Source organism: Ursus maritimus, unplaced genomic scaffold (assembly GCF_017311325.1).
Source record: "Ursus maritimus isolate PB19 unplaced genomic scaffold, ASM1731132v1 scaffold_20, whole genome shotgun sequence".
Classification (NCBI taxonomy): Eukaryota; Metazoa; Chordata; class Mammalia; order Carnivora; family Ursidae; genus Ursus; species Ursus maritimus.
In genome coordinates this window covers 35,358,835-35,385,414 of record NW_024424453.1, presented here as the reverse complement: position 1 = coordinate 35,385,414, position 26,580 = coordinate 35,358,835, and the positions used below count along the sequence as shown (strand labels likewise).

Genomic DNA, 26,580 nt, shown 5'->3' with positions numbered 1-26,580 from the left:
GCTTGGAGTGTATAGTCTGAAGACTGAATGTATTTGGAAACTCTGGTACGAGGAGATTCTGAGTATATTTCAGCCTCAGTATTTTCTAATTGTTAAGTATGAAGTATGTCCTCTTTTTGAGCAACCCTGGCAATGTGAAATCATATTAACTCCCAGTCTGCTACCTGGAACCCAGAATTTCCCTATCAAAGGATTGAGAACATTAGGCCATTAAAAACTAATTTTGTACTGCTTGATTTCTAAATGCCCAAATAATTTTGAAACACCCAAGGTCAGACTATGGAGATAATTCAACCTCAGAATTGGACATCTATATATACTTTATTTCTTCAATTTTTATGCAAAGTTTATCATTATATTCAGAAAGTACAATGAAAATCTGAATTTTAAGAATAAACCATTTGCCACCTGAAACTAATGTGACATTATGCGTCAACTATACTCAAAAAGAAAGAAAGAAAAAAAAGGATAAACCATTTGCTCTTTATGGCAAAAGAGTAAAATCTTGCTCTGAAAACATGAAAACGCTTCTGTTTTCCAGAAACCTTTACAAAAATAGAACATCGGCAACTCTTTTTAAAACTGGTGGTATTCAATTTTAGTTTCTCAGAACTACCAGTAATATAAATTGCTTCTGATGATGATATTTAAACCACTATGTTGGGACGCCTGGGTGGCTCAGTTGTTTAAGTGTCTGCCTGCAGCTCAGGTCATGATTTCAGGGTTCTGGGATCGAGTCCCACATTGGGCTCCTTGCTCAGCAGGGAGTCTGCTTCTCCCTCTGCCTCCTTCTCCCCCTGCTTTACTCTCTCTCTCTCTGACAAATAAATAAATAAACAAAATCTTAAAAAAAAATTAAACCACTGTGTTGTATTGCTTCAGCATTGAGGTTAATTCTTTCTCAATGGATCTCCCTGGTCCATTACTATGTCCAAATAAATTCACAGATGTGATGAGGATTGAAAAGGGATAGCAATGTGGAAAAGGATAGGAAGGACTGAGCTGTTGCTGGTTTAGGACTGGGAATATTAAAGTCACAGAAATCTCCAAGACTGTTTAAAATCTTGCTACTCAGAGTATGGTGGGGGGACCAGCAGTCTGGGCTTTGCCTGGGAACTTGTTAAAATATGCTGGGTCTCGGGCTCCATCTCAGACTTACTGAATTAAAATCTGTATTTTAATACAATACTCAGGTGATTTATTTATTTATTTTTTTAATGATTTTTTATTATATTACGTTAGTCACCATACAGTACATCCCCGGTTTCCGATGTAAAGCTCGATGATTCATTAGTTGCATATAACACCCAGCGCACCATGCAATACGTGCCCTCCTTACTACCCATCACCAGCCTATCCCATTCCCCCACCCCCCTCCCCTCTGAGGCCCTCAGTTTGTTTCTCATAGTCCATAGTCTCTCATGTTTCATTCCCCCTTCTGATTACCCCCCTTTCTTTATCCCTTTCTTCCCCTACCGATCATCCTAGTTCTTATGTTATACTCAGGTGATTTAAGTACACATTAAAGTTTAAGATCCTGTGTTTTAAAAAAAAGCCCAGGTGTCCCTCACTAGGGTACATTTTAATGGCTGGAAACCTCCATTTTAGGCTTCCTCCGCCTTTCTTTATTTCATATATTCCCAAAATGAGATTCTATAGATAAGGGTTATCTAAAAAAGTTTTTTATAATCCTTTATACAAAACCTAAAAATGTAGAGTACTAGTCAATTCTATCTTCTTAAGGAAAAATTGGTATAATTATTGAAATAACCCTGCTCACGATATGATAAGACTGGTCGCTTTTTTCCCCATTGCATGAGGCTTGTAAATGCTAAGCAGTTAATAACTAGAGAACCCTTTGAATCAATCAGCTTTTATGATGTTTTATCCAACTCGGATCAGATTTAGGATTAAAATGATCAATGCAAGTTTGAAAATGATATCTCTCTTTTTTTTTTTAATGATTTTTTATTATATTATGTTAGTCACCATACAGTACATCCCCGGTTTCCGATGTAAGGCTCGATGACTCATTAGTTGTGTATAAAAAATGATATCTCTCTTAATCCTTTTCCTCCCTTTCTAGATTTTTGGGCTCCCCCCCCTGTTCTTGGTTATTTGTACAGATACACTTTTAGGCAACCACAATGGATAAGCTTACTCCAGCCAAAGGATTAAAAGATAAAAACGCTTCTCTCTGTTATAGTATAGTTTCATCTCTAACCTCTGTAGCAGATTTTCTATTTTAAAGTTCAGCATGTCATAGCTTTAGAAACAGAGATAACTTTGAGAAAGAATGTAAGGAAGCATTTTGGCTACAACTGGGAGCTACTGACCAAGATGCAGTCTAGCGGAGGGAGCGCAGCTTGGTAAGTAGAAGGCCACTGTGATGTTTACGTAAGGAGCGCAGACTGTACGGCAGGAAGCAAGAAGCATTCACGATGACCACATCTCCACTTTTCAGTTAATTCCATTTGACATGATGATGTCCGAGGATATGATTCATAGAAACATTTTAATAAATGTTTTTGTAAGTCGTGCTGTTTGCTTTTAAATGTAAGGGTAAAGATGTTATCGTAGAAGACAGTCATCTTTTTTTTTTTTTTGGCTGTCTAAAATCTTATGTGAAGCGGGTATTTTCCATCATACGTAGTAATGGGGAGATAACAGGGCCCCGCTTCCCACCACGGAAGTGTAAGGCGGGAGGTCCTTCTCACCCCAGCAGTCAGTATCTGAGCATGCGACCTAAGCTTGGCCAATTGGATTCTCCCTTCAAGGACTGTCAATCAGAGACAAACAGGAGGTTAGGACTAGCCCTAATTAGTATAAAGGATGGAGGAGGTGGTTGTATTGGTGGTGGCTCTCAGCTGCAAGAACGTACTATGTACCAGACTATGTTAGGAATGTCAACTTGAGTACCTCCAATACTCAAAACCACTGAGGGTCAGTACTACCATACCCACTTTACAGACGAGAAAACTAAAGATCCTTGTATAAAAAGTCACACGCTGAAGTCATCGTGGCCAAAATCACATGCCTAGTAAATCCCTGAAGCAAGATTCAAATCCAAATCTTTCTCACTTAAATCAGAACCATTATATTCAGTATCTTAAGGAGCTCTTTAAGGACTAATTCAACATCACTTATTGAACTTTATAAGTCATTAATTAACTTCATCTGTTAACATTAAAATAATATATCCCTACATTAATTGCGATGTACAGAAATATGCATGTTTTCTCACACATTTCTAGCTGGGTATTTATTGAAGACTTCTTATAGAAAATAAGTAAAGACACCCCCCGCCCCAAAGAGATCATTCTGAAACATGTCTGCAGCCAAAATAAAAATTTTAATTTAAAAAATCACACTTAGGGGTGCCTGGATGGCTCAACTGGTTCAGCGTCTGACTCTTGATTTCAGCTCAGGTCATGATCTCAGGGTCCTGAGACAGAACCCTGCATGGGGCTCTGCACTCAGTGGGGAGTCGGCCTGAGATTCTCTCTTGCTCTCTCCCGCTGCCCCTCCTCCCACTCTCTCTCTTTCTCTCTCTCTCAAATAAATAAAACTTTTAAAAATTAAAAAAAATAAATAAAAAGCACACTTAGACCCAGTTGTGTTATGCCGCTTTAATGTAGTGTTAAATCTTGCCCTTGAAGCACTAAGTTCCATAAAAGTTTTCTATATCCAAATAGGCTTAGAGGACAGATGTTGGACCTGTCGCCTATAGTAACTTGGAAGGGGAAATCTGCATGTGAGCAATCGTCAGGCTATGTGAAATTTACCAATTTTTCAGAGACTGACTCAAATATAAAGTGTGGGCTTTTTTATTTTGAAGATAGGCAAAAGCATAAAATTTCTTGTCCAGCACTACAACTAAACTTAAAGGCACATATTTTTTAGAGCAATTCTTAATACCCTTCCCATACGAAATCATAATATCAGTAGTCACAGTTCACGGTACTTTCCTTATTAGAAGTAACTGTCATAATAAAATGCTAATGATGTCTGTAATGGCTACTATCTGTCGAGAATTTACTAGGTGCCAGGCACAGTGTTAAATGCTTCCATAGATTTGCTAGTTTAGTACTGGCAACCCTAATGAGATAGGCACCATTATTATTGCCAGTTTATAGATATCGAAAATGAAGCAGAGCAAAACATCTCCCCCTAGTCCCTGGTGGTCTATATTCAAAAGATCACTGCATGAGAGAATTTCATGCTTCGCTGAATGGTCTTTAAAGATCTGGTCCCTGACTCCTGGCCTCTTTAGCTTCATCACCTTACTACCCCATTCACTCTTTATGCTGGTTCTTAGCAACCTGCTTCACGTAGTCACATTCCAGCTCTCACGCATGCCCCTTCCTCAGCATCTGTAGACACAAGACCTGTTCATCCCTTAAAACCAGCTCATCTTGGAAAAGCTTTTGCTGATATTCTAGCTAGATCTAGCTGCCTCCCCTCTATGCGTGTTCCAGTTACAGAACTATCACACTGCGATATATCCATTGAGCTATTTGTCTCTGTTTGACTACTGGACTTCAAGTTCCATGACGTTAAGTATAATATCAGTTTTGGTAACTCAAGCGCCTTACACAGGACCAAGCAAGCATGCAGTGGGCACTCAAAACATATTTTTTGAATGAGTAACCAAATCTTTCAGTGATCACCCTATTTGTTCTTCTCCTCTCAATCTTCCTGCCAAAAAATATTTGTGAAATTAGAGCCATTTCCTCTAATTTCATAATATCCAAAATTATTAGAAGGAGTTTTACACAAGGAGTTAGGGAATCTAGGTTCTCGTCCCATGACTGTCACTTAGTAATTGAATGATCTTGAAGATTGACTCATTCAACATTTTTTTTTCACACATTTGCCATGTGCTAGGAAGTATACACCCCAGCGGGGATACAGCAGTGGATACAACAGATAATAACCCCTACATCACAGAGCTTGTATAGCCTAGAGCTGGATTTCTGACTATTAAAAAAAAAAAAAAGTTAGGCTAAGGTCCTCCCAAGGCTAAAATTCCATGAAACAATAAGCCAAACCTTACATATCTTAAAATATAGTATAAAAGCTCATAAGAATATGTTAAAAATAACACCAGGCAAATCAGTTCATAACCAGCCTCTGGTATAATTAGTCCACGAGTATTAATTCTTCCTTCCAAAAATAGGTAACTTATAGAGAAGCGATATTACAATCTTTTTTAAAGATTAACTTTGATTTGATCTGATGCAAAATACTGGAACTCTTTCTAGCTGTAAGTAGTAGACCTGCCAAGGACAGAAAGGGGGGAAAAATCATTTCAAGGCAATTAATGATGATTAGAAAGAAAATTCCATTTTATCCCTTGGGAATATGAATCTGTTCTATAATCTAATGTTAGTCACACCATAAAGAACTTTATTTGTGTGAAGAATTTTTTTGATTCATGGTAGTTGGACCAAAAAGGTAAAACAATACTGGTGTACAAATTCTATAGTAAAAACTAAATTAGCCTAGATTCTCAGCTGCTTCATTACAAAATTAGGTAGAAAAGGTCATAATTATTGGTGTCCAAATCTCAGCTGGAGAACATTTTAAATGAACATTAACACAAGTAATTTTAAGGGCAGGGAAAGTCCTTGTAACCAAGGCTATAAATCCAATATTGACAGACATAATTAGCACACTACCTTTCTGATCATATTCTGAGAGGTGTTGGGACAGGAAATCTAATTCTCTAAAGATAAAGGTTCAGTCATTCTTATCATAACTGAGTAAAACATATCAATTCTTTAACATGCTGTGATCACAAGATGTACTTCCTGACACATCCTTTTTCCTCAAACTTGTTGACATTGCGTGGTTGCTATTGACAGTTTATGTGGACGCTGAACTATGATTTAAAAAAAAAAGCACACAATACTGGGTTTGTTCTTCCATTAAAGTCATAAATCATGGAAACTGAAATAGTCTTTTGACTTATGTGGTGAGTTTTTTCACTTTCTAGATGAGGAAACCGAGGGCCTATAGAGGTGAACAAATGCTGCAAATCTCACAAGTAGTTAGTGGTGGAGCCATGACCAGGACTGTTCTGCTGCCCCAACCCAATGTTTTCTCCCCTTCCTTGTATTATGTCAGTGCTTTCTTGGCGGGTTGACTTCCACCTCACAAGCTCCCGTTCATTACACTGAACCACAGCATCAGGTTTAAGAGTACGAGTGGTAGGGGGCAATATTGAAGCAGTTTAGATGGTTGGCTTCTTTTTTCTTGGAAAATCAATACCTCTGTGTGTTTGTGGGAAGAAAAACAACAACTAGTTTGTACATCTGCAGCATAACTGGTGTGTTGGAAATGAAACAAAAAGCTTTCCTCATCTAACTAAATTTGAGAGCGTGAATAAGCTGAATTTCCCCATCTGGAGACTCTCAGACTAGACAGGCCTTACAAATTAATATGAGTGTATAGGTCTGGGGCCTGAAGGAAATTAGGTCAGGCCCAGAAAGGAATCAGGTGGCTGACCACAAGTCAGCATCTTAATATGGATTCAAAACAAAGGGCAGAGATCTGATGCTGTAATTCACTGAACACCATTAGACTACACCAGAGTGTGCGATGAGGGAGCCTTCAGGACAAGAAAATAGAAAGGGAAACCATACTAAAGGATAGTAAATGTTTTAATCCAAGTACAACCCAGACTTCAATCCTCCTTTTAATCAATTCTTCTCTGTCCTCCCCCCACTGTCTTTTCCTCTCCCTGTCTTCCCTCTCTCACTCTCTCACATCTCATCTCATATTCGTTCTATGTAGAATATTCCTGCTTTCACGCTGCAGTTTAATTTCTCCCTTGACTTCATTTCTGAGAATTAAGATCCACAGCAAGACACAGAAGAAGTGCTTTGATAAGGAAGATAAAACCAGTCTGAGATGAAAATTATCAGAACACATTCATTGCTTTGGTGTAGCTTAGGGTCAAAATTGAGATGTGTAGGAGCCTTTTTAAGAATGTAGACAGGAGATCCACTCCCTGGAATCTGTTTTTTTTAGGGTCTCCAGCTCATTCTCCAAAGACATACTTTGAAAGCTTGATGTATGCCCTCTGGTGAGAGGGTGGCATTGTGAGAGCTAACCCCGGGGTGTTCCCAATGCATTCTGCCATTAAGTGTTGGTATGAAAAGTTAGAGCATGTTTCTCTCTTGGGACTCTATGTGGCTTCATCCCTGTGCAAAGGTCTGAGCTTCCAAAAGTTCAAGATTGATTTTTGGAGAAAGGAAGTGAAGAGTTTTCTAGCCAACCAAGAAACAGATTCTTTTGATGAAATGTCAGAATAAGAGGGGAAAAAAAAAAGAATTCTACACGGGATACTCTGACAAATCTCTAAAGGCAATGACTGGGAGAAGAATGCAGATATTTTTGGAGAGAGGGTTATAGTCTTCAGAATTTCATTTTCTGTAAAGTTCTTTTGGTTAACATAAGTTTAAAAATGTGTTCCTGTGCAGCACATTTCAGATTCATTTATGCAGAATTATGTAACACTTGGGAAAATCTCCCTTAAATTCCCATGCATTATGGGGACACAAAATTCTACAAATTATATTTGTGAATATCCAGTCCCCTCTATCATCATAAATTCTCAAACTATACTAAATGTGGAAAGTGTGTCACTATAATATGTTACTCTCTCTCTCACTGCAACGACCGGCCATAGGCCAGTTGCCCAGTGATTCAATGGTACCAGCTCTGCATTCGATATGTCAGATAAGATCACACATTACTTATCTAAACACGTCCACAGACTGGCCGGTCACTTTAAACAGTTAGCCCATTGAAATCTTAACCCATTACTCTTTAAAATATATATAACGATTTTCCAAAAAACTTTCTCAAAAAAAATCACTTGTATCATGGACGGCCCCCCAGCCCCTAAAAAATATTAGACAAATCGACAGTCAGAGGACATATTTATGGACTCATCTTTCACCTCCTTCAAATTCTAGACAATCTTCCTTTTCACTTAAAAATGGAAAATGTGACAAATGTAAGCCCTTACCAACTTCCCACTTCAGAAGGCTGTTGTCTTCCCTCTCCATTTTTCCAATGACATACCAGATACACGCCATCCAGTGTGCAAGGAGCGCAAACATGGACATGAGCAGAGTCAAGACGATTGTGCTATGCTGGGAATAACGGTCCAACTTCTGCAGGAGACGCAAAAGACGCAGCAGCCGGACGGTCTTCAGGAGATGCACGAGAGACACCTGTGGGAGGAGACAGAGCAGCACAACTTGGCCCACGGCTCATTCCATGCTACGACAGTTACTTTAACTTACAGCCATTCTGCAAAGTTTTTGAAATTAAATATAATCACGATTCCAATCCTATGGTCATTTTTATGACCATACCAATGTCCCTTCTCAATATATTATATCAAGAGGTGGTAGAATAAAAGATAAGACAATTTAATTTCTTCAAATTAATACTTATTTTCCTTAAGATTTATCTTTTTTTCTCTACTATTTGATTGAATATAATTTTGTATGTTCCGATACACAACTGACACACATTATGGTTTCGGGATTGAACATAAGGTGTCTCCACCTCTTACATACATTTTCTTTCAATTCCACATCCCTTCCTCCATGTAAGAGTGGCTTTATAACAATAATTTGTATTCACTGAAGTAAAACCCTGTGAAGTGGTAATAAAGGTAACTTCGTTTTTGAAGCAAACAGTGATAAGATCTATCAAACTTGTGTAAGATCTACTCACAAATACCAGTAGCATCTCCTGTCTCGTGTGCTATGCTCTCTTCTTTCTAACATCATCGATGGAGAAAACACATGCCTGAAGCTTATACATTCTGAGTCCTCTCTCAAACAAACATGCTTAGGGAACCAAAATAAAATGGAACAAAATTTTTGAAAACTCTCCTAGGTCCTGTCTTTGTATGCACTAAAACAATACGCTTGCAGCTAAGGGATTATTTTCCTGACTTCAGGACCCAACTGAAAAGTGTGCACCATTGGGGTCCACCAGAATGGTCACTCTCATTGTTAACAACACATGTGGTGCACTAATGCATACTCTTTTACACCTCAAAGAGCCTCAAGGAGCATTCTAAAACAGAAAAGGCAAATAAAGTATTAGCTCATATGCAAACAGAGCTTGATAAATTACTTGACCTTTTCTAATTTGGGGTGTGTGTGTGTGCAAGGAACCCTAAATAAAGGGGAAGAAATTGGTTTGTATGACTACACCTAAGAACGGTATTTCCTCAGCAGACAGAATCATAAACAAGGTCAGCATCTTCTGGAAATTTGCCTTTATAATTAGCTCTAGAGTCTGTTGACTACTAGTTCCTTCCTCCACTATCCATCTCTCCTTATGTCTAAAAAATTGTACCTAGAGCATGCCTGACATATAGTAAGTGCTCAATAAATATGTGTTAAATGAATGGGTAATAAATTGAGATACAAAACACTCTACACTCAATATAATAATAGAAATTCAATGAAAGTGTTTACAGTTGTAATCTTATAAATTATTCTATACTGAAATATAATAAAATCATCAGGTCAATTGAAGCACTTGCTGGCTAGCTGTGCTTTTATTTCTTTTTCTCATTCTTGTGTGTCCAGTTTTATTTTCTTCTCCTTCACAGCCAAGTTCTCATCTGTCATTTCTCCAGCTCATTGTAAACCAGATGATTACATGCCAGTACTTTGCAATATCTACTTTGTAGCTTGGAGGAATTACCGGGGGTGGAGTTTGTTTTACAGGTAGAAGAATCTGATAGATGACAGTTTTGTAATTAAAATGAAACCTCAAACAGAAGTCCCAAATGGAGGAAGCCATCTGCTGTGGACTGAATTTTGTCCCTCCAAATCTCATGTGTTGAAGCCCTAGCCCTCAATGTGATGATAACTGGAGATGGGGCCTTTGGGAAGTGATTTGGTTTAAATGAGGTCATGAGGGTGGAGTCCTCAAGATGGGATTAGTGCCCTTATAAGAAAAACCCAGAGAATGCTCCCTCTCCCCCTCTTCTCTTCCTCTCTCCCTGGCTCCCTCTCTCCTTAACCCAGTCTCTCACTCCCCTCGTCATATGAGAGCACAGCAAGAAGACAGCTATCTGCAAGCCAGGAAGAGAGCCCATGTGAAGAACCAAATTGGCTGGAACCTTGATCTTGGACTTCTCAGCCTTCAGAACTGAGAAATAAATTTCTATTGTCTAAGCTGTCCAGTCAATAATATTTTGTTACAGCAGCCTGAGCAGACGAAGACACCACAGAGCATAGAATATTGATGTGGTCAATCTCCCCATTTTCTCTGACCAGAAAAAGGATGTTCGAGGGAAGAATGGGGGCTGTCTTTACATGAGAACAATAGTCGTTTGGAAAAACACTTTTGAAAAAAATATATACTTATTCCCATCTGCGTCAACAGCTTCTTGCTGCAAGATGTGAGTTTGGACTCTTAATGAATGACAGAAGAAAGAAGCATATTTGATTTAGATGGAAATATATAATCTGAAAAAAGGGAAAGTATTCTTTCTGCTCTTGGGATGTTGCTCTGAATTTGTCACTGATAAAAATTAGAAGCACCTTATAGGCAGGTGCAGACAGTGATGTAGTCATCAGAACCCCCGATCAAATAGTAGTTTCCCCTATTACCAGGTGGACATAACCGCCCCCTCGCAATCCACTAGGGGGGAGAAAGAGAGAGAGAGAGAGAAGTTGATTAACATGTACTGAGGTCTTTCTAGGTGTTTGACACTTAGCAAGGTTTTTATAGAAATGTTGCCTTTTTAGGCTGCTGAGAAACCCTGTAGCGATTTTTATGCTCATTTTGCTGATTTTGATGTTAACTTCCCAAGGAAGTCACTCAGATGGTAAATGGTAAGACTGGGATTTATACTTTTGCTTTTTTCACTCTATCATATTTTCTATGTCTCATTCACAACTTCGTCTCTCAGAGTGCCTTTCATAGTGACTTACACACACTAAATCTTATTAAAGAAATGTGTGAGTTGTATATAAAACATTTACCATCAGCAATTATGGGCAAAGTCAAAATTAGAGCATCCAATACGTTTTTGGTGGTTGTAATGCGTTTTTGAATGTCATCTACAGAGATGCACTAACTGGATGTATTTTAAATCTGGAAAGCCAACGCCTGTGTTTGCTTATTTATTTATTTCTCCCCCTCCCCTTTTTTTGTAAGTCTGTGCAATATAAAAATCACATAATGTGTAAACTTTTCCTCATAACTTATGTTTTCCTGGGGAGTAAATATAATACATTGAACAAGCTTTTCTGTTCAAACAAAATATTTCATCTTGACTAATGTATTTGGGGCATAGCAAATTTATGTGCCAATTTGTTAAGGATCATATGCTCACTCCTGTGAGAAGCAGAAAAATTACCACTGAAAAGAGATTTCTTTATTCCTTCCTCTTTTTCTTTCTTTCTAACATAGATGCTGAATGTTCTTTATAAAATGTTCATGCCAGATTTCACAAGACAGAATGAAGAAAGGGAGCAAGAATGCAGTGAAAGTGTGCAAGTATTTAAAATTCATCAAAATATGAGAAATAGACATTTTCAAAAATCCCTGGTGTTAATTTTAGGCAATGAGGATGTTAATGATATATAAATATACTATGTATCTTAAAATTGTATATATTTTAAAAATAATTATATAACATATATTTTAAATGATTCTATTTGTTCAGTGCCCAAAGAGAAATGGAACATAAAAAAATATTATTAGTATTTAGTAGCAAAGCAGTAAGTTAAGTTAGAGTACAGTCTATTAAACACCATTTATTTAATAATTCTCCAGGAGAATGTGGAAAATTTTTCTTAGCATTTTGTGAATTATGTGTTTCTTTTGAATTTTTTTTTGTTGCAATCTTGCAAAAGCCTTATTTTAAGTCATTATGCGTTCATTATAGTACACTTATCTAGTCAAATTCAATTTTAAAAAGCACTTTAAAAAGCCTGGATAACAATTCAATGTGGCACTGATTGATATTATATACTAAATTTTCCCCCAGAGGTTTCCTTTCAGTTGACTTATAAACCTCTTAAAGATGTTGACACCCTCAACTTTCCATCTTAAAAAAAAAGAAGAAAGAAAGAAACAAAGAAAGAAAGAAAGAAAGAGAAAAGAAAAATACTATTAGGTTATTAACAAATGCAGATATCTGTACTAAATAGGCAGGATTACAGTTCAATCTTCATTCCGAAGTCAATAAAGACTGTATTTGAAAAACACTGATCACCTTATTATTGAAAACTATGCTTTTAAATTCTTGATGGAGAATCTCAAGGGGTTGTCAACTGAGTAAGAAATATGTTTAATTTGAACTAATGTTTAGTAAATTTTTGCCTGCTAAAATTGGTTACTCTAGCAGCAAATTGCATTACTGGCCCCCAAATGCTATTATACCTCCCTAAAAGTCTCTCTATGTATAAGAGAGCACTTAATGTTTTTAAGAACAACAATTGTTCAATAGTAAAAATAGCTACTACCTTAAGTGGACATACTTGCTTTCCTGTGAGGAGACATGAGGTTTTATAAAGGCTTTCCACGAAGAAAGAGGAGAAGTTACAATCCTAGAGAAAAATTAAAAATCCAACAGAGCTCTCTAGTTCATAGTCATTGTGTCATTTAGGTTTCTGCCCACCCAACGTTTTTACAAGGACTTCTAAGAAGTGGTTGAATACTTTTATTTTAATTTCTGTATTCTTCCGTATCTTGATCAGTCTTTTATTTGTTTTGCAGGTGAATAATGAAATACTCAAGAGGTAGAGAGTAAAAGTCATAAAACTGGAAGAAATCTTAAACTCTCCCCTGAACTTCGGAGGCAAATACCTGCTTCAGTAATATAAAGTAATGCTTATATTCCTGCGGATGATTTCCTTACCAAAGGATCTGTTCTGACTCAGTACTGATGATAAACTCAGGCTTTTGGTATATCCTGGTCTAGATATTTAAATAACTCAAAGAGGAAAGGTAAATTTCAAAAGGAAGTAACTTCCTCAAGTGGACAATCTGTAGCCTGCGTACCACTGGCCACTTTGGCATCTTTATTCAGGAGCGCACAAAGTCCTGCATGCACAAATTGTCACAAACACTTAAAACCTGAACATGTGGAAAATAAACACAGGGTTAAAATAACCTTCAAGGTCATGTGGAAGGGAGCACTTTACTCACCACTGTGACGTTGAAAGCGTACAGGAGATCAAAAGGCAGGGCAGCGATTAAATCAATGATGAACCACGTTGTGACGTAGTGGATGCAAATTGATCTTGCTTCAAAGATAACTTGGCCAGACTTGCTGACATAGGTTGTTCGGAAATTTAAAATAATATCTGCTTGAGAAAAAAAGAGAAAGAGAAGGAAGGAACAGAGAGAAGAAAAAAGAGGAAAGACAAGGAAAGAAGGAAGGATGGAGGTAGGCAGGCATGCAGGAAGGAAGGGGGGAGGAAGAAAATTGTATAAAATGAAATAAAATCAGACAAATGGTAACCTCCCAATGTATTTCAGACTGAAAATACCTGAAATACTCTCCTTGACAGATTCAGTTCAATTAGCAAACAGGTACTGAAGAAGGGTAAAGAAAGTAATATTTTCTGAGCACTTAATACATTCCAGACATTGGGCCACACGTTAGCATAATTAAAATGAATAAAAATAACAATAACAATACTCATCAGTTACTAAATGTTCACTCCGTACTGGGTATTGTCCTAAGAACTTAGCGTAGGTCATTTCACTTACTCCACAGAACATGGTCTTAAGTAGACAGTATTACCTCCAAGTTAAAGAGGCAAAAACAAAGTCTTAATGAGGAAAAAGTAACACATCCATGATCAAAATGTCAACAGTGGCAAAGATGGTTTTGAACACAGATATAATTTCTAGTCTGTATTCTTTTTTAAATAAAATTATACTTTATTTCATGAACAAAGTTTTACTAATCTCTGTGTGGGCATAGAATTCGTCTCTGCCCTAAAGGTACTTATATTAACAAAATACTGGAAGATTCTTGTTTGGATTTCTAGGTTAAGTTTCCCCATTTCCCTACATCATTCTTTTATTATATTTTTATTTTATATTCTACTTTATATTTACTTTTAATTTATATTCTATTTTATTATTTATGAGCTTTTTACAATATGAGGCCCTCATGAGCACTGGTGAAATGACAGCCAGACCACAGGATCATCTTAGGCTCACTCCTGCTGTCTATGAATAAACATCTTGGAGTCTGTTATACTAGACCCTGGGTTAAATATCATTAAAGCACTGGAAAAGATTACCTTTTCTTTAGTTTGTTTTAGAGTTGAGCACAACCAGGCCATAGGGAATTTCAGGATTGCTGCATACATGTAAAGGAGATAATGGTTGAGATTTTATGGACTAGTGAACTCAATAGAACATACTTCTCACAGAACTTTGTTCTTGGGAGTGCTGTGAGTCATTGACTCAAGGATCAAGGGAGGGAATGTGGGAAGTAAATATGCCAGTCAAAGAGAATAGGAATTGGGGGAGTTATGAAGCAAATGCAAAGCTCTGAGCTGCATGGTTATCGAATGAATTGGAATACTCTTTACAGTTAATTTAAACCTTTGAAAATAAGTAGAATAGTGTTGTATGAGGATAAAAATTTGATATGATGATCAGCATGACGATGGCAGTTATAGGACCTATAATAATGTGCAGCTGGTATATCATTTTAACTTTTCACTTTATGTTCACATTTGTGGTAGGCAGAATTCAAAGATGACCCTCACTCTCATATGATTTCCTCCCCTTAAGTGGGGGTGGAACCTGCGAGCATGTTAAGATATCATGCCATGATCATGTTGTAAGATATGGCTAATGGGAGATTCACCTGGGTGGCCTGACTTGATCAGGTAAGCCCTGTACAAGCAAGTTTTCTTCAGCTGGTGGCAAGGGATTGGAAGCCAATGAAACACATTCTTCCTGGCCCGAAAGAAAGCAACAGCCAAATGTGGAAAGGGCCACGTGGCAGGGAGGGGCGGGCAGTCTCCAGTTGCTGAGAGTAGCCCTTTGCTGGCATCTAGCAAGAAATGGGGACTTCCATCCTAAAGAAATGAATTCTTCCAACAGCCACATGAGTTTGCAAGAGGATCTCAGGCTCCAGAAAGAAACACACCTTACTTGGTACCCAGATTTCAGTCTTATGAGGCTCTGAGCAGAGCATCATGCTAGGCCAGACCTAGGCTTTTGACCTATAGAAAATGAGATAATCGATAACTGTTGTTTTAAGCTGCTAAGTGACAATTGGCTGTGAGGCACTACAAAAATGAATACAACATGTATTCTGTCATTTGGTTCTCATCATAGCCTTGTGAAGAAAGATAATACAGGAACTATGACAAGACAGATTACTATTACATTATTATAGATACCACACATGTTGTTAGCATGAGCCTGGTGCTGTTCTGGGCCCTTTATAATCTCATGGACTCCTTACAATAATGCTAAGAGGTAGACGCTTTTATTATCTTCTTTTACAGGTGAGGAAACTGAGGCACAAAGGAACTGAAATGACTTGTCCAGGGTCACACAGGGATGAAACTGAAGCATAGGATTAAACTCCTCAGCTAGTTAGCGAAGAGCAAGACCCAAATCCAGGTCTCCTAATTTCCAATTCAGTGCTGTGGTTTTGGTACCTCACAGAGGCCAGTAAGTAACCTCCCAAGTCTGGAAGCAAGTTCTAGGTGACTTAAAAAGAAAAAGATAACTTTTCTAGTCTACGGTGAATGATCCAACTTTTTCAAATGCCATTATTGAAAGTCACATTTTTGCAAAAAATAAAAATATTGAAATAGTTCTATTGCTAATATTGAGAACTGAAAGGAAGAAGCAGTGGCTAAACCATTCGCAAAAGATGAAAACAATCCCAAGGTGATGTCTACTGCAGAGTAAAAGTGCTACCATGGCAAAGGAGCAACACATCATTGAAGCATGGCCGTCAAGAAGGGACAGAACACAGTAGAATGCCAACAGGCTGTTAAGGTGGCATGTGAACTTCTCACTCTTTCTCTTAACTCTCTGGGCTCATGTATTTCTTTATTAGCAAGCCAGTTTAACACATCAGGCCACCAGCTCTTGAAATAAAGCAGGGATTTCAACTTCCTGCTTTCCAAAAGAAAGCTCAGAATAGGCATTTAGGTTTTCATCTCATGAGTGAGAAATCCAGAGTTGTTTACCAAGCCCTTCCAGTGATCTGAGGTTTCCATAACACAGGCAAATTCACTATAAGTTTGGAAGGACAGAATCCAATACCATAAGTCTGCAAGTTCATTATAAGATTGGAGGGGCAGAATCACTAAATTCTACTCCTGAAGCCAATATTACACAATACGTTAACTAAGTAGAATTTTGAAAAAAGGAAAAAAAAAAAACATTGGAGGGACAAATTGCTTGCGTATTTATTAACTGATCATGTTTCTACCAGAAATTTCACAGAAAATCCCCTGCCACCATCCGCATTCCTGGGGCACTCCCATGAATGGAGGAATGAATAAAATGATTGGCCTTTGGTTGATTGAGGCAGCAAACATTTTTAAAGCTATGTAGTAAATTATGTGTTTGACTAAAAAATAAAAGAGGTGCAGACTTCTGAATAGAAAAGACATTTTCTTGGATGAGTCATTACAGACTATCAGTTTAGAATGCTTTTATAAAATAATTTGTTACTCATTTGAGTTAATTGGGTGAACAGAAGATATGCTAATTTTAGGTTTTAAAAAGAAGTAATTATAAGAGTTTTATACACAAATAGTGATAACAGTTAAAGAATATAAAAGTGATTTTTTAAAATCTATGGATACAAATCTATGTTTGAAATACATGAATACTTTAGGTTTATTTTCAGGGAGACAAAACTAAATATATATTATATTCTAAGATTTCCAGGATGATGGTCCTATTGTTGTGCAAAACTGTAGGTTTATTCCATGATTAGTATTATTTTTGGAAAGCTTATTTCTAAGAAACCTACTTTTGTCATATGCATAAAAATAGACATAATTCTGGTGTATTGTGATTTACAAAAACTTTCTCACATTCATGAGTTTGTGTGACAATACCAACTCTCTCAGGCGTACTATTTTACCAATGACTCAGGGGATTTAAAAAGAAAAGACCTTGTTTAAAGCCACGAAGAGAGTAAGCAACAGAGGACAGGACATCTATTAACACTTGATCCCATTTTCTTTCCATTATCTTCAAGATGACCACACTTCCCAATATATTTTAGAGGGAATAACGATAGGTTGGTCCAGGGAAACGCATCTCTGTTCGTAGACCTTGGATCAAACACAGCATCAGCACCACCCAGGTCAAAAAACGTCATAGAAGTGACATAGGAGCCACAGAATTGAATGTAAGGGAACGAACGGCCTTTGGTTCTGTCTGGGGACAACAGAGAATAGTTGTATTTCTATTTAGAAATAGTTGTATTTCTCCCCACTGATAAGAATGTGGTATCGGTGTTTGAGAACCAAGAGAACTCGATGCTTGTAAATATCGCCTTAAATGGAAGGGCAGAGATGGCTACACAAGTTCTCTAAGAATGAGAGAAGCACAGAATAAAATAAGATGGTGAGAAGGAAGAAAAGAGACTTCCCCCGCAGCGAAGTGGAACTTACAAACATTGGCTGCGGCAGCGCTCCCCCAGGGCTTGCCTCACTTCCTTTAAAGCTTTTGCATCTTTGGCAACTAAACCAGTGACTCATTCTAACATTACAGTAAGACTGTGGTCTCCTCCAGACAGTCCACACTTAACCTGAAAGGCAACAGTATGGTTTCTATTCTCAGACATCCGGAATGCGTAAGTATAATGTTTTTTGACGTATGTTGAAAAATACATGAAAACATACTCACTATTATCCAAAATTCTCTATGTATTTTTCTCATTAATTCTGTTTATCATCAACATGCACAATTGTCCATAAATACACACACACACACACACACGCACAGTTCGAACCAGGAAAAGTATTCTAAAAACCATAATAAATTAATTTATAAGAATTTACTGCCTCAAAACTTCTTTGTCTCACGTGTTTGTATGTACATAAATAATCTCTTGTAACACATGGTGCTGGTATCATGTGTGATGATTAAATAAGCAGGACAATAGAGAATCATCAGACGTCCTCTATGTGGTTTATAGAATTTCCAAAAAATTGGTCATAATATACATGACCAAAATGAGGCAAAATACAATTAAATTCTTTGACAATTCATATGGCACTTAGTTATTTTCCAGATAATCAATTTGCCTTGCTTTATTTCAGTTTTACATAAGCATGATTAAAATAAAGACAAACAATAGAGAGAGAACTCTGTACATGTTGTTTTCATAGTTAAGACCTCCAAAAATAAGTATTTCATTTCACTCCCATACTAAACAGCTATGTATGTGGACTAAAAAGCAGGAAGGTTAAATCCATTTTTTCTAGTTTGATTTCTTCGAGAACTATATAATTAGAAAGTAAAAGAAAAAAAGGGTGAATTCGATATGGCACAAAAATTAATAGATTTTTTCTTTATTAGTATGTAAGCCAGATGGGAAATAATTTAAAAATCATACTGGCTTACTTGTTAAAAAGTAAATTAAAATATAATGGTGTGCACACAAGCATATGCACCCCATACAAATAATTAATATCTTCATTTAGCCATTTCTTTAAAAATTAATCAATGTAGTACAGTGTGGGTGGAAGGATATTTAGCTAAACCAGCTGCCGACTCATATTCTAAAGATATCCCTTCTTTCTTCATTGCTTGTGAGGCATTCTGAACACAGTGTGAAGTCACAGCAAATTGAGCTAGAAGGTATGGGAAGATGAATAACCGAGAGCTAATTAATGAAGAAGTTTGAGGGACTAACAATCCTAAGAATGTAATTGATGGTCCATGTTAGTGCATGAGATTTTCATACCACTCCATCCTTGCTCATCTTGTCAGCATTTGTTCCTCTTGCTTACTCTAAATGAGAGATCTCTGATAAAGAAAAGGCAGACTCTGAGAATACCATTTAGGAGCAGTTGCTTGAAGAAGAAGGCAGGCAGGTACATCAAGGGGTGTTTGATGCTGGTACTGACTTCTCTTTTGTACCAATGTGGCCTGCATTATCATGGTGGACCCCTACATTGGATTTGAACCCTCGATATCAACATCACATGGACCCACGTAGAAGGGAAGGGACCCAAAAGTCACTGTAACTTGAAGTAAACTTTTGCCAACCTAAATCTCCTAACATTTTTCATACAGACTTCTCCCAAATGACTGCTCTTATTGCTTACTGAAAGGGTTAAAGTGTAGCTATCCCTTTCAGCTTTGCAACATCCGTAAGCTCTATAAAAATAACCCTATGGATGACCTGTTGTGCTCTTTGCCCCACGCAGGGCCCTTGGCACTTAAAGATGGACAAGGCGTGCAAAACAGGATGCCTTGTCTGGTAGCCACAGACTCTGATTTTATTATCTGATGTCAGATGATACTTTTGGTGCATAAGTAAGTCCCATCTGTGAATATGCTGGCAAGTCAAGAGAGACAGCACACACTCCCAATGTATCTGTATTAAACCCCCCACCTACTGTTTATAAACTAATTATTTTATTATATTGACTTCCTACATTGCTTTCATTTTATTGTATAAGTTTTCCATGTAAAAAGTCTTCTGCTTAACATGCACATTGGCATGTGTAAAACCTACCAATTTTGGCTCCCTAAAAATTATTGTACTTTGTTTCAGTGGTATGTAACTCTAAATTAGACATTGAACTTTGGAATTACCAGGTCATTTTTAATAAAAATAATTTAATGATTAAACATAAACCTACTGAAAGGCCATGATTCATGCATATGCCACTTAATTATAGAAACCCCTTTGGCATACTTATTCTGTCTGTAGTTACACTTACCAGGTGGTAAACTTTCCAAATTTAAGTACAATAGAAAATATAAGGACTGTCATATCTATAAATATCCACTCATGAAATATTTTAAAAACCCTAAATGCTCAAGACTATTAATTTCATATGAAGTAAATATTATTTATCCAAGTAATAAAACTTACAATTGATGAAAACTGAGATAGATATAAAATGTATTGATACAATTAATGTTTGCCCCAAAGTGAAATCCAACACCTTTATCCTCATTAGAGAGAAAAATTTTATTTATTTTTTATTTTTTTAAAGATTTTATTTATTTATTTATTTATTTATTTATTTATTTATTTGACAGAGAGACAGCCAGCAAGAGAGGGAACACAAGCAGGGGGAGTGGGAGAGGAAGAAGCAGGCTCCTAGCGGAGAAGCCTGATGTGGGGCTCGATCCCAGATCACTGGGATCACGCCCTGAGCCGAAGGCAGACGCTTAACGACTGCGCCACCCAGGCACCCCATAGAGAAAAAAATTTTAGATTAAATAAGGTCTTTTATAGTTATTACATTTTAATTAGGACTTTCATGATCATTTTCATATTTGAGGAAAATAGTACCCTTAGTATATATGGCAGTTTTTATTGCTGTTTACCAAATATTCCTGTCTCTCTACCTCCTGGTAGGATTATATTTTATTATTATATTTCCCCACCACCCGAAGAGATTGCATGTCTCACTTTGGCTAAAATTATGAAAGCAGAAGTAGCCTGGAACACCCTGGGCAAAATTTTGAGAGCTAGTGTGCAATTCCTCAAATTTTTTTTCTCCATGCCTTGATGATTATGGGAACATGTGCAAGATGGAGTCTCTGTCAGCATGACTGACTGACTACTGTGGGCAGAACTCACAGCTGATCCACAATGGACACATAACATGAGGGAGACATAAACTTTTGTGTTATAGCCCACTGAGATTTTGAGGTTACTTGTTACCACAGCCCATCCTGACACATACATATTCAGTGATTCCTCACTTACATATAACACCCGGTGCTCATCAGAACAACTGTCCTCTTTAATACCCATCACCCATCTAGCTCATCCCCCATCAATCCTGTTTGTTCTCTATCTTTAAGAGTTTCTTGCATTTTTTTCCTCTCTCCTCCAGCCTGACCCATATGTTCATGTTTTGTTTCTTAAATTTCACATATGAATAAGGTCATATGGTATTTATCCTTCTCTGACTTATTTCACTTAGCATAATACACTCTAGCTCTATCCACATCATTGCAAATGGCAAGATTTCATTCTTTTTGATGGCTGAGTAATATTCCATTGTGTATATATACTACATCTGCTTTATCCATTCATCATTTGATGGATAGTTGGGTTCTTTCCATAGTTTGGTTATCATTGATAATGCTGCTATAAATATCAGGGTGAATGTACCCCTTTGAATCTGTATTTTTGTATCCTTTGGGTAAATACCTAGGAGTGCCATTGTTGAATTGTACAGTAGTTCTATTTCTAACTTTTTGAGGAACTTCCATGCTGTTCTCCAGATTGGCTGCACTAATTTGCATTCCCATCAACAGTTCAAAAGGGTTCTCCTTTTTCTGCATCCTTGCCAACACCTGTTGTTCCTTGTGCTGTTAATTTTAACTGTTCTGATAGGTGTGAGGTGGTATCTCATTGTGGTTTTGATTTGTATTTCCTTGATGATAAGTGATGGTGAGCGTCTTTTCATGTCTGTTAGTGATCTGGGTATCTTCTTTGGGAAAATATCTGTTCACGTCTTCTGCCCATTTCTTAACTGGATTATTTGTTTTTTGGGTTTGTGTTTGGTAAGTTCTTAATACATTTTGGATACTAACCCTTTATCAGATCTGTCATTTGCAGTATGTCATCTCCCATTCCTTAGGCTGCCTTTTAGCTTTGTTGATTGTTTCCTTTGCTGTGCAGAAGCTTTCTATCTTGATGAAGCACCAACAGTTCATTTTTTGCTTTGGTTTCCCTTGCCTGTGGAGATGTACCTAGTAAGAAGGAGCTATGGCTAATGTCAAAGAGGTTGCTGCCTGTGTTCTCCTCTAGGATTTTGATGGTTTCCTGTCTCACATGTAGGTCTTTCATTCATTTTGACTTTATTTTTGTGCATGTTGTAATAAAGTGGTCCAGCTTCATTTTTCTGCTTGTCACTGTCCAGTTTTCCCAACACCATTTGTTGAAGACACTTCTTTCCACTGGGGATTCTTTCCCGCTTTGTCAATGATTAGTTGACCATAGCTGTGGGTCCATTCCTGGGTTTTCTATTCTCTTCCATTGATCTCTGTGTCTGTTTTTATGCCAGTACCATACTGTCTTGATGACTACAGCTTTGTAATGTAACTTGAAATCCAGATTCGTGATGCCTCCCTCTTTGCTTTTCTTTTTCAGGATTGCTTTGGCTACTTGGGGTCTTTTGTGGCTCCATACAAATTTTAGGATAGTTTGTTCTAGCTCTGTGAAAAATGCTGGTGGTATTTTGATAGGGATTGCATGAAATGTGTAAATTGCTTGGGATAGTATAGACATTTTAACAATGTTTCTTCTTCCAATCCATGAGCATGGAAATGTTTTTCCATTTTGTTGTGTCCTCTTAAATTTCTTTCATAAGTGTTCTATAGTTTTCAGAGTACAGATCTTTTACCTCTTTGGTTAGGTTTTTCCCTAGGTATCTCACGGTTTTTGTTGCAGTTGTAAATGGGGTTGATTCCTCGATTTGTTTTTCTGCTACTTCATTACTGGTGTATAGAAATGCAACAGATTTCTATACATTGATTTTATATCCTGCGACTTTGCTGAATTCATGTATCAGTTTGAACAATTTTTTCATGGAGTCTTTTGGGTTTTCTACATAGAGTATTATATCGTCTGCAAAGAATGGAAGTTTGATTTTTTCCTTGCTGATTTGGATACCTTTTATTTCTTTTTTCTTGTCTGATGACTGAGGCTTAGACTTCTAGCACTATGTTAAATAGTAATAGTGAGAGTGGACATCACTGTCTTGTGCCTGAGCATAGAGGAAAGTCTCTTAGTTTTCCCCATTGAGGATGATATTAGCTGTGGGTCTTTTGTATATGGCCTTTATGATGCTGAGGTATATTTTTATCTAAAATCAATGCTGTATTTTTTCAAATGCTTTTTCTGCATCTATTGAGAGGATCACATGGTTCTTATCCTTTCTTTTATTAATGTGGTGTATCATGTTGATTGATTTGCAAATATTGAACCACCCCTGCAGCCCAGGAATAAATCTCACTTGATAATGGTGAATAATTCTTTTAATGTACTGTTGGATTTGATTTGTTAGAATCTTGTTCAGAATATTTGTACACATGTTCATCAGGGATTTTAGCCTGTAATTCTTTTTAGTGGGTTCTTTGTCTGGTTTTGGAATCAAGGTAATCCTGACCTCATAGAAGGAGTTTGGAAGTTTTCTTTCCATTTCTATTTTTGGAACAACTTGAGAAGGATAGGTATTAACTCTTCCTTAAATGTCTGGTGGAATTCCTCTCGCAAGCCATCCAGACCGGGACTTTTGTTTGTTGGAAGATTTTTGATTACTGATTCAATTTCTTTGCTGGTTATAGGTCTCTTCAAATTTTCTATTTCTTTTTGTTTCAGTTTTGGTAGTTTGTATGTTTCTAGGAATTTGTCCATTTCCTCCAGATTGCCCAGTTTGTTGACATATAATTTTTCATAACATTCTCTTATGATTATTTGTATTTCTGTGGTGTTGGTGTGATCTTTCCTCTTTCATTTGTGATTTTATTTATTTGGGACCTTTCTCTTTTCTTTTTGATAAGTCTGGCTAGGAGTTTATCAATTTTACAAATTATTTCAAAGACCCAGCTCCTGAGTTCATTGATCTGTTCTACTGACTTTTGTTTGTTTTTTTCTGTATCATTTATTTTTCTCTAGTTTGTATTATTTCCCTTCTACTGGCTATAGGCTTTATTTTCTGTTCCTTTTTTAGCTCCTTTAGGCATAAGATTAGGTTGTGTATTTGAGACTTTTCTTAACTTTTGAAGTAGGCCTGTTTTGCAATATTCTTCCTTCTTAGGACTGTCTTTGCTGCATCCCAAAAGTTTTGGACTGTCATGTTTTCATTTTCACTTGCTTCCATGTACTTGTTTTTATTTCTTCTTTAATTTCCTGGTTAACCCATTTATTCTTTAGTAGGATGTTCTTTAATCTTCGTGTATTTGTGGTCTTTCCAATTTTTTTCTTGTGGTTAACTTCAGGTTTCATAGTGTTGTGTTTGGAAAATATGCATGGTATGATATCAATCTTTTTGTACTTGGAGAGGGCTGATTGTGACCCAGTATGTCATCTATTCTGGAGAATGTTCCATGTGCACTTGAAAAGAATGTGTATTCTGCTGCTTTAGGATGAAATGTTCTGAATATATCTGTTAAGTTAATCTGGCCAGTGTGTCATTCAAAGTCATTGTTTCCTTGATGATTCTCAGCTTCAATGATCTGTCCATTGCCATAAGTGGGGTGTTAAAGTCCCCTCCTATTATTGCATTATTATTAATGAGTTTCCTTAAGTTTATTATTAACTGATTTACATATTTGGGTACTCCCAAGTTGGGCGTATAAATATTTATAATTGATAGATCTTCTTGATGGATAGACCCCTTAATTATAACATAATGCCCTTCTTCAACTCTTATTACAGGCTTTGTTTTAAAATCTAGTTTATCTGATATAAGGATTGCAACCTCAGCTTTCTTTTGATGTTGATTAGCATAATAGATGGTTCTCCATCCTCTCACTTTCAATTTGGAGGTGTCTTTAGGTCTAAAATAAGTCCTTTGTAGGTAGCATATAGATGGGTCTTGTTTTTTAATCCATTCTGATACCCTGTGTCTTTTGATTGGAGCATTCAGTCCATTTACATTCAGAGTGATTATTGAAAGACATGAATTCAGTGCCATTGTGTTAACTACAAAGTTGGAGTTTCTGGTGATGTTCTCTGTTCCTTTTTAGTCTTTGATGCATTTGGTCTTTCTCCCCCCCACCCCCCACTGAGAAAGTCCCCCCTTAATATTTCTCGAAGGCCTGGTTTAGTGGTCATGAACTCCTTCAGTGTTTGTTTACCTGGGAAACTCTTATCTCTCCTTCTATTCTGAATGACAGCCTTGAGGGATAGAGTATTCTTGGCTGCATATTTTTCCCATTCAGCACACTGAATATATCCTGCCATCACTTCTTGCCTGCCGAGATTCTGTGGACAGATCTGCCGCAAACCTGATCTGTCTTCCCTTGTAGGTTAAGGACTTTTTTTTCCCTTGCTACTTTCAGGGGTCTTTCCTTGTCTGTGTATTTTGTGAATTTGACTATGATGTGCCTTGGCAATGTTTGGCTTTTGTTGAATTTAATAGTTCTCTGTGCTTCTTGGATTTTGATGTCTGTGTTCTTCCCCAGATTAGGGAAAATTTCAGCTATAATTTGCTCAGATAAACCTTCTGCCCCTTTTTCTCTCTCTTCATCTTCTGGGATTCCGATGATATTAATGTTATTACATTTTAATAAGTTGCTGAGTTCCCTAAGTCTACCTTCATAATCCAGTACCTGTCATTCCCTCTACTTTTCAGCTTCCTTATTTTCCATAATTTTATCTTCCTCATCACTGATTTATTCTTCTGCTTCATCCATCCTCACTGTTATGGTATCCATTTGGGTTTGTATCTTGGTTATAGCATTTTTACTTTTAGCCTCACTGGATTTTAATTCTGTTATCTCTGAAGTAAGAGATTCTCTATTATCTTCTATGCTTTTTCAAGCCCAGCTAGTACCCTTATAGTTGTCTTAAATTCTAGTTCAGACATTTTACTTATATCCATATTTATTAAAACCCTGCCTGTTACTTCTACCTTCTTTTCTTTCTTCTGGGGTGAATTCCTTTGTCTTGTCATTTTTTCCAGAGGTAGGGGGAAGGAAAAGCTAGTTCCTAAATGTGTTTTGGTCTGTTTGTTAAAAGAAACTAGACCCAAAAAATAAAAATAAAATAAAAATATGTGTATTAAAAAGATATATATAATACATATAAATAAAAATAAATAAAAAAAATAAAAAGGAATTAAAAAATAAAAATAGGAGCATCTTGGTGGCTCAGTTGGTTAAGCATCTGCCTTTGCCTGGGTTGTGATTCCAGGGTCCTGGGATAGAGCCCCACATCGGGCTCCCTACTCAGCACAGAGCCTGCTTCTCCCTCTCCCTCTGCTGCTCCCCCTACTAGTGCTCTCTCTCTGTCAAATAAATACATAAAATCTTAAAAAAAAAAATAGTAAAAAGGAAGCTAGATCCTGTTCCCCCTTAGAGCTGAAGATTTGCAGCTCTCTATGACAGTAGACTTGGTGTGAGCAAGGAGTTTGTGCTGGTCTTCTGGGAGAGGGTCCTGTTGCACTGATTCTCAGGCAGACTTGTCTTGGTGGAGATGCACTTACAGGGCACAGGGGGGTAGGGCTTGGTGTAAGCAGCTCCGGTCTTCACTTGATGGTGCTGCTTAGCTCACTGAGGTTGGTCCTTTCTGACAGGGGACAAAATAGTGTGGCCCCACTCTCTTGCCCCTGGAGCTAAGAGTTTGTGCCCACCACTCTTCAGAAAGCC

General features: G+C 37.2%; 1 protein-coding gene across 1 annotated transcript in view; it reads right to left on the bottom strand.

Moving 5' to 3' along the window:
* Positions 1-26,580, bottom strand: part of KCNH8 (potassium voltage-gated channel subfamily H member 8) — a 360,674-nt gene that overhangs the window by 97,912 nt on the left and 236,182 nt on the right. The window contains exons 6-7 of the mRNA XM_008709154.2: positions 13,207-13,364; positions 8,039-8,246 (exon numbers count right to left, since the gene is read on the bottom strand). Of these exons, the coding sequence (XP_008707376.2) occupies positions 8,039-8,246; positions 13,207-13,364 (366 nt within the window). The remainder of the gene's footprint in view (positions 1-8,038; positions 8,247-13,206; positions 13,365-26,580) is intronic.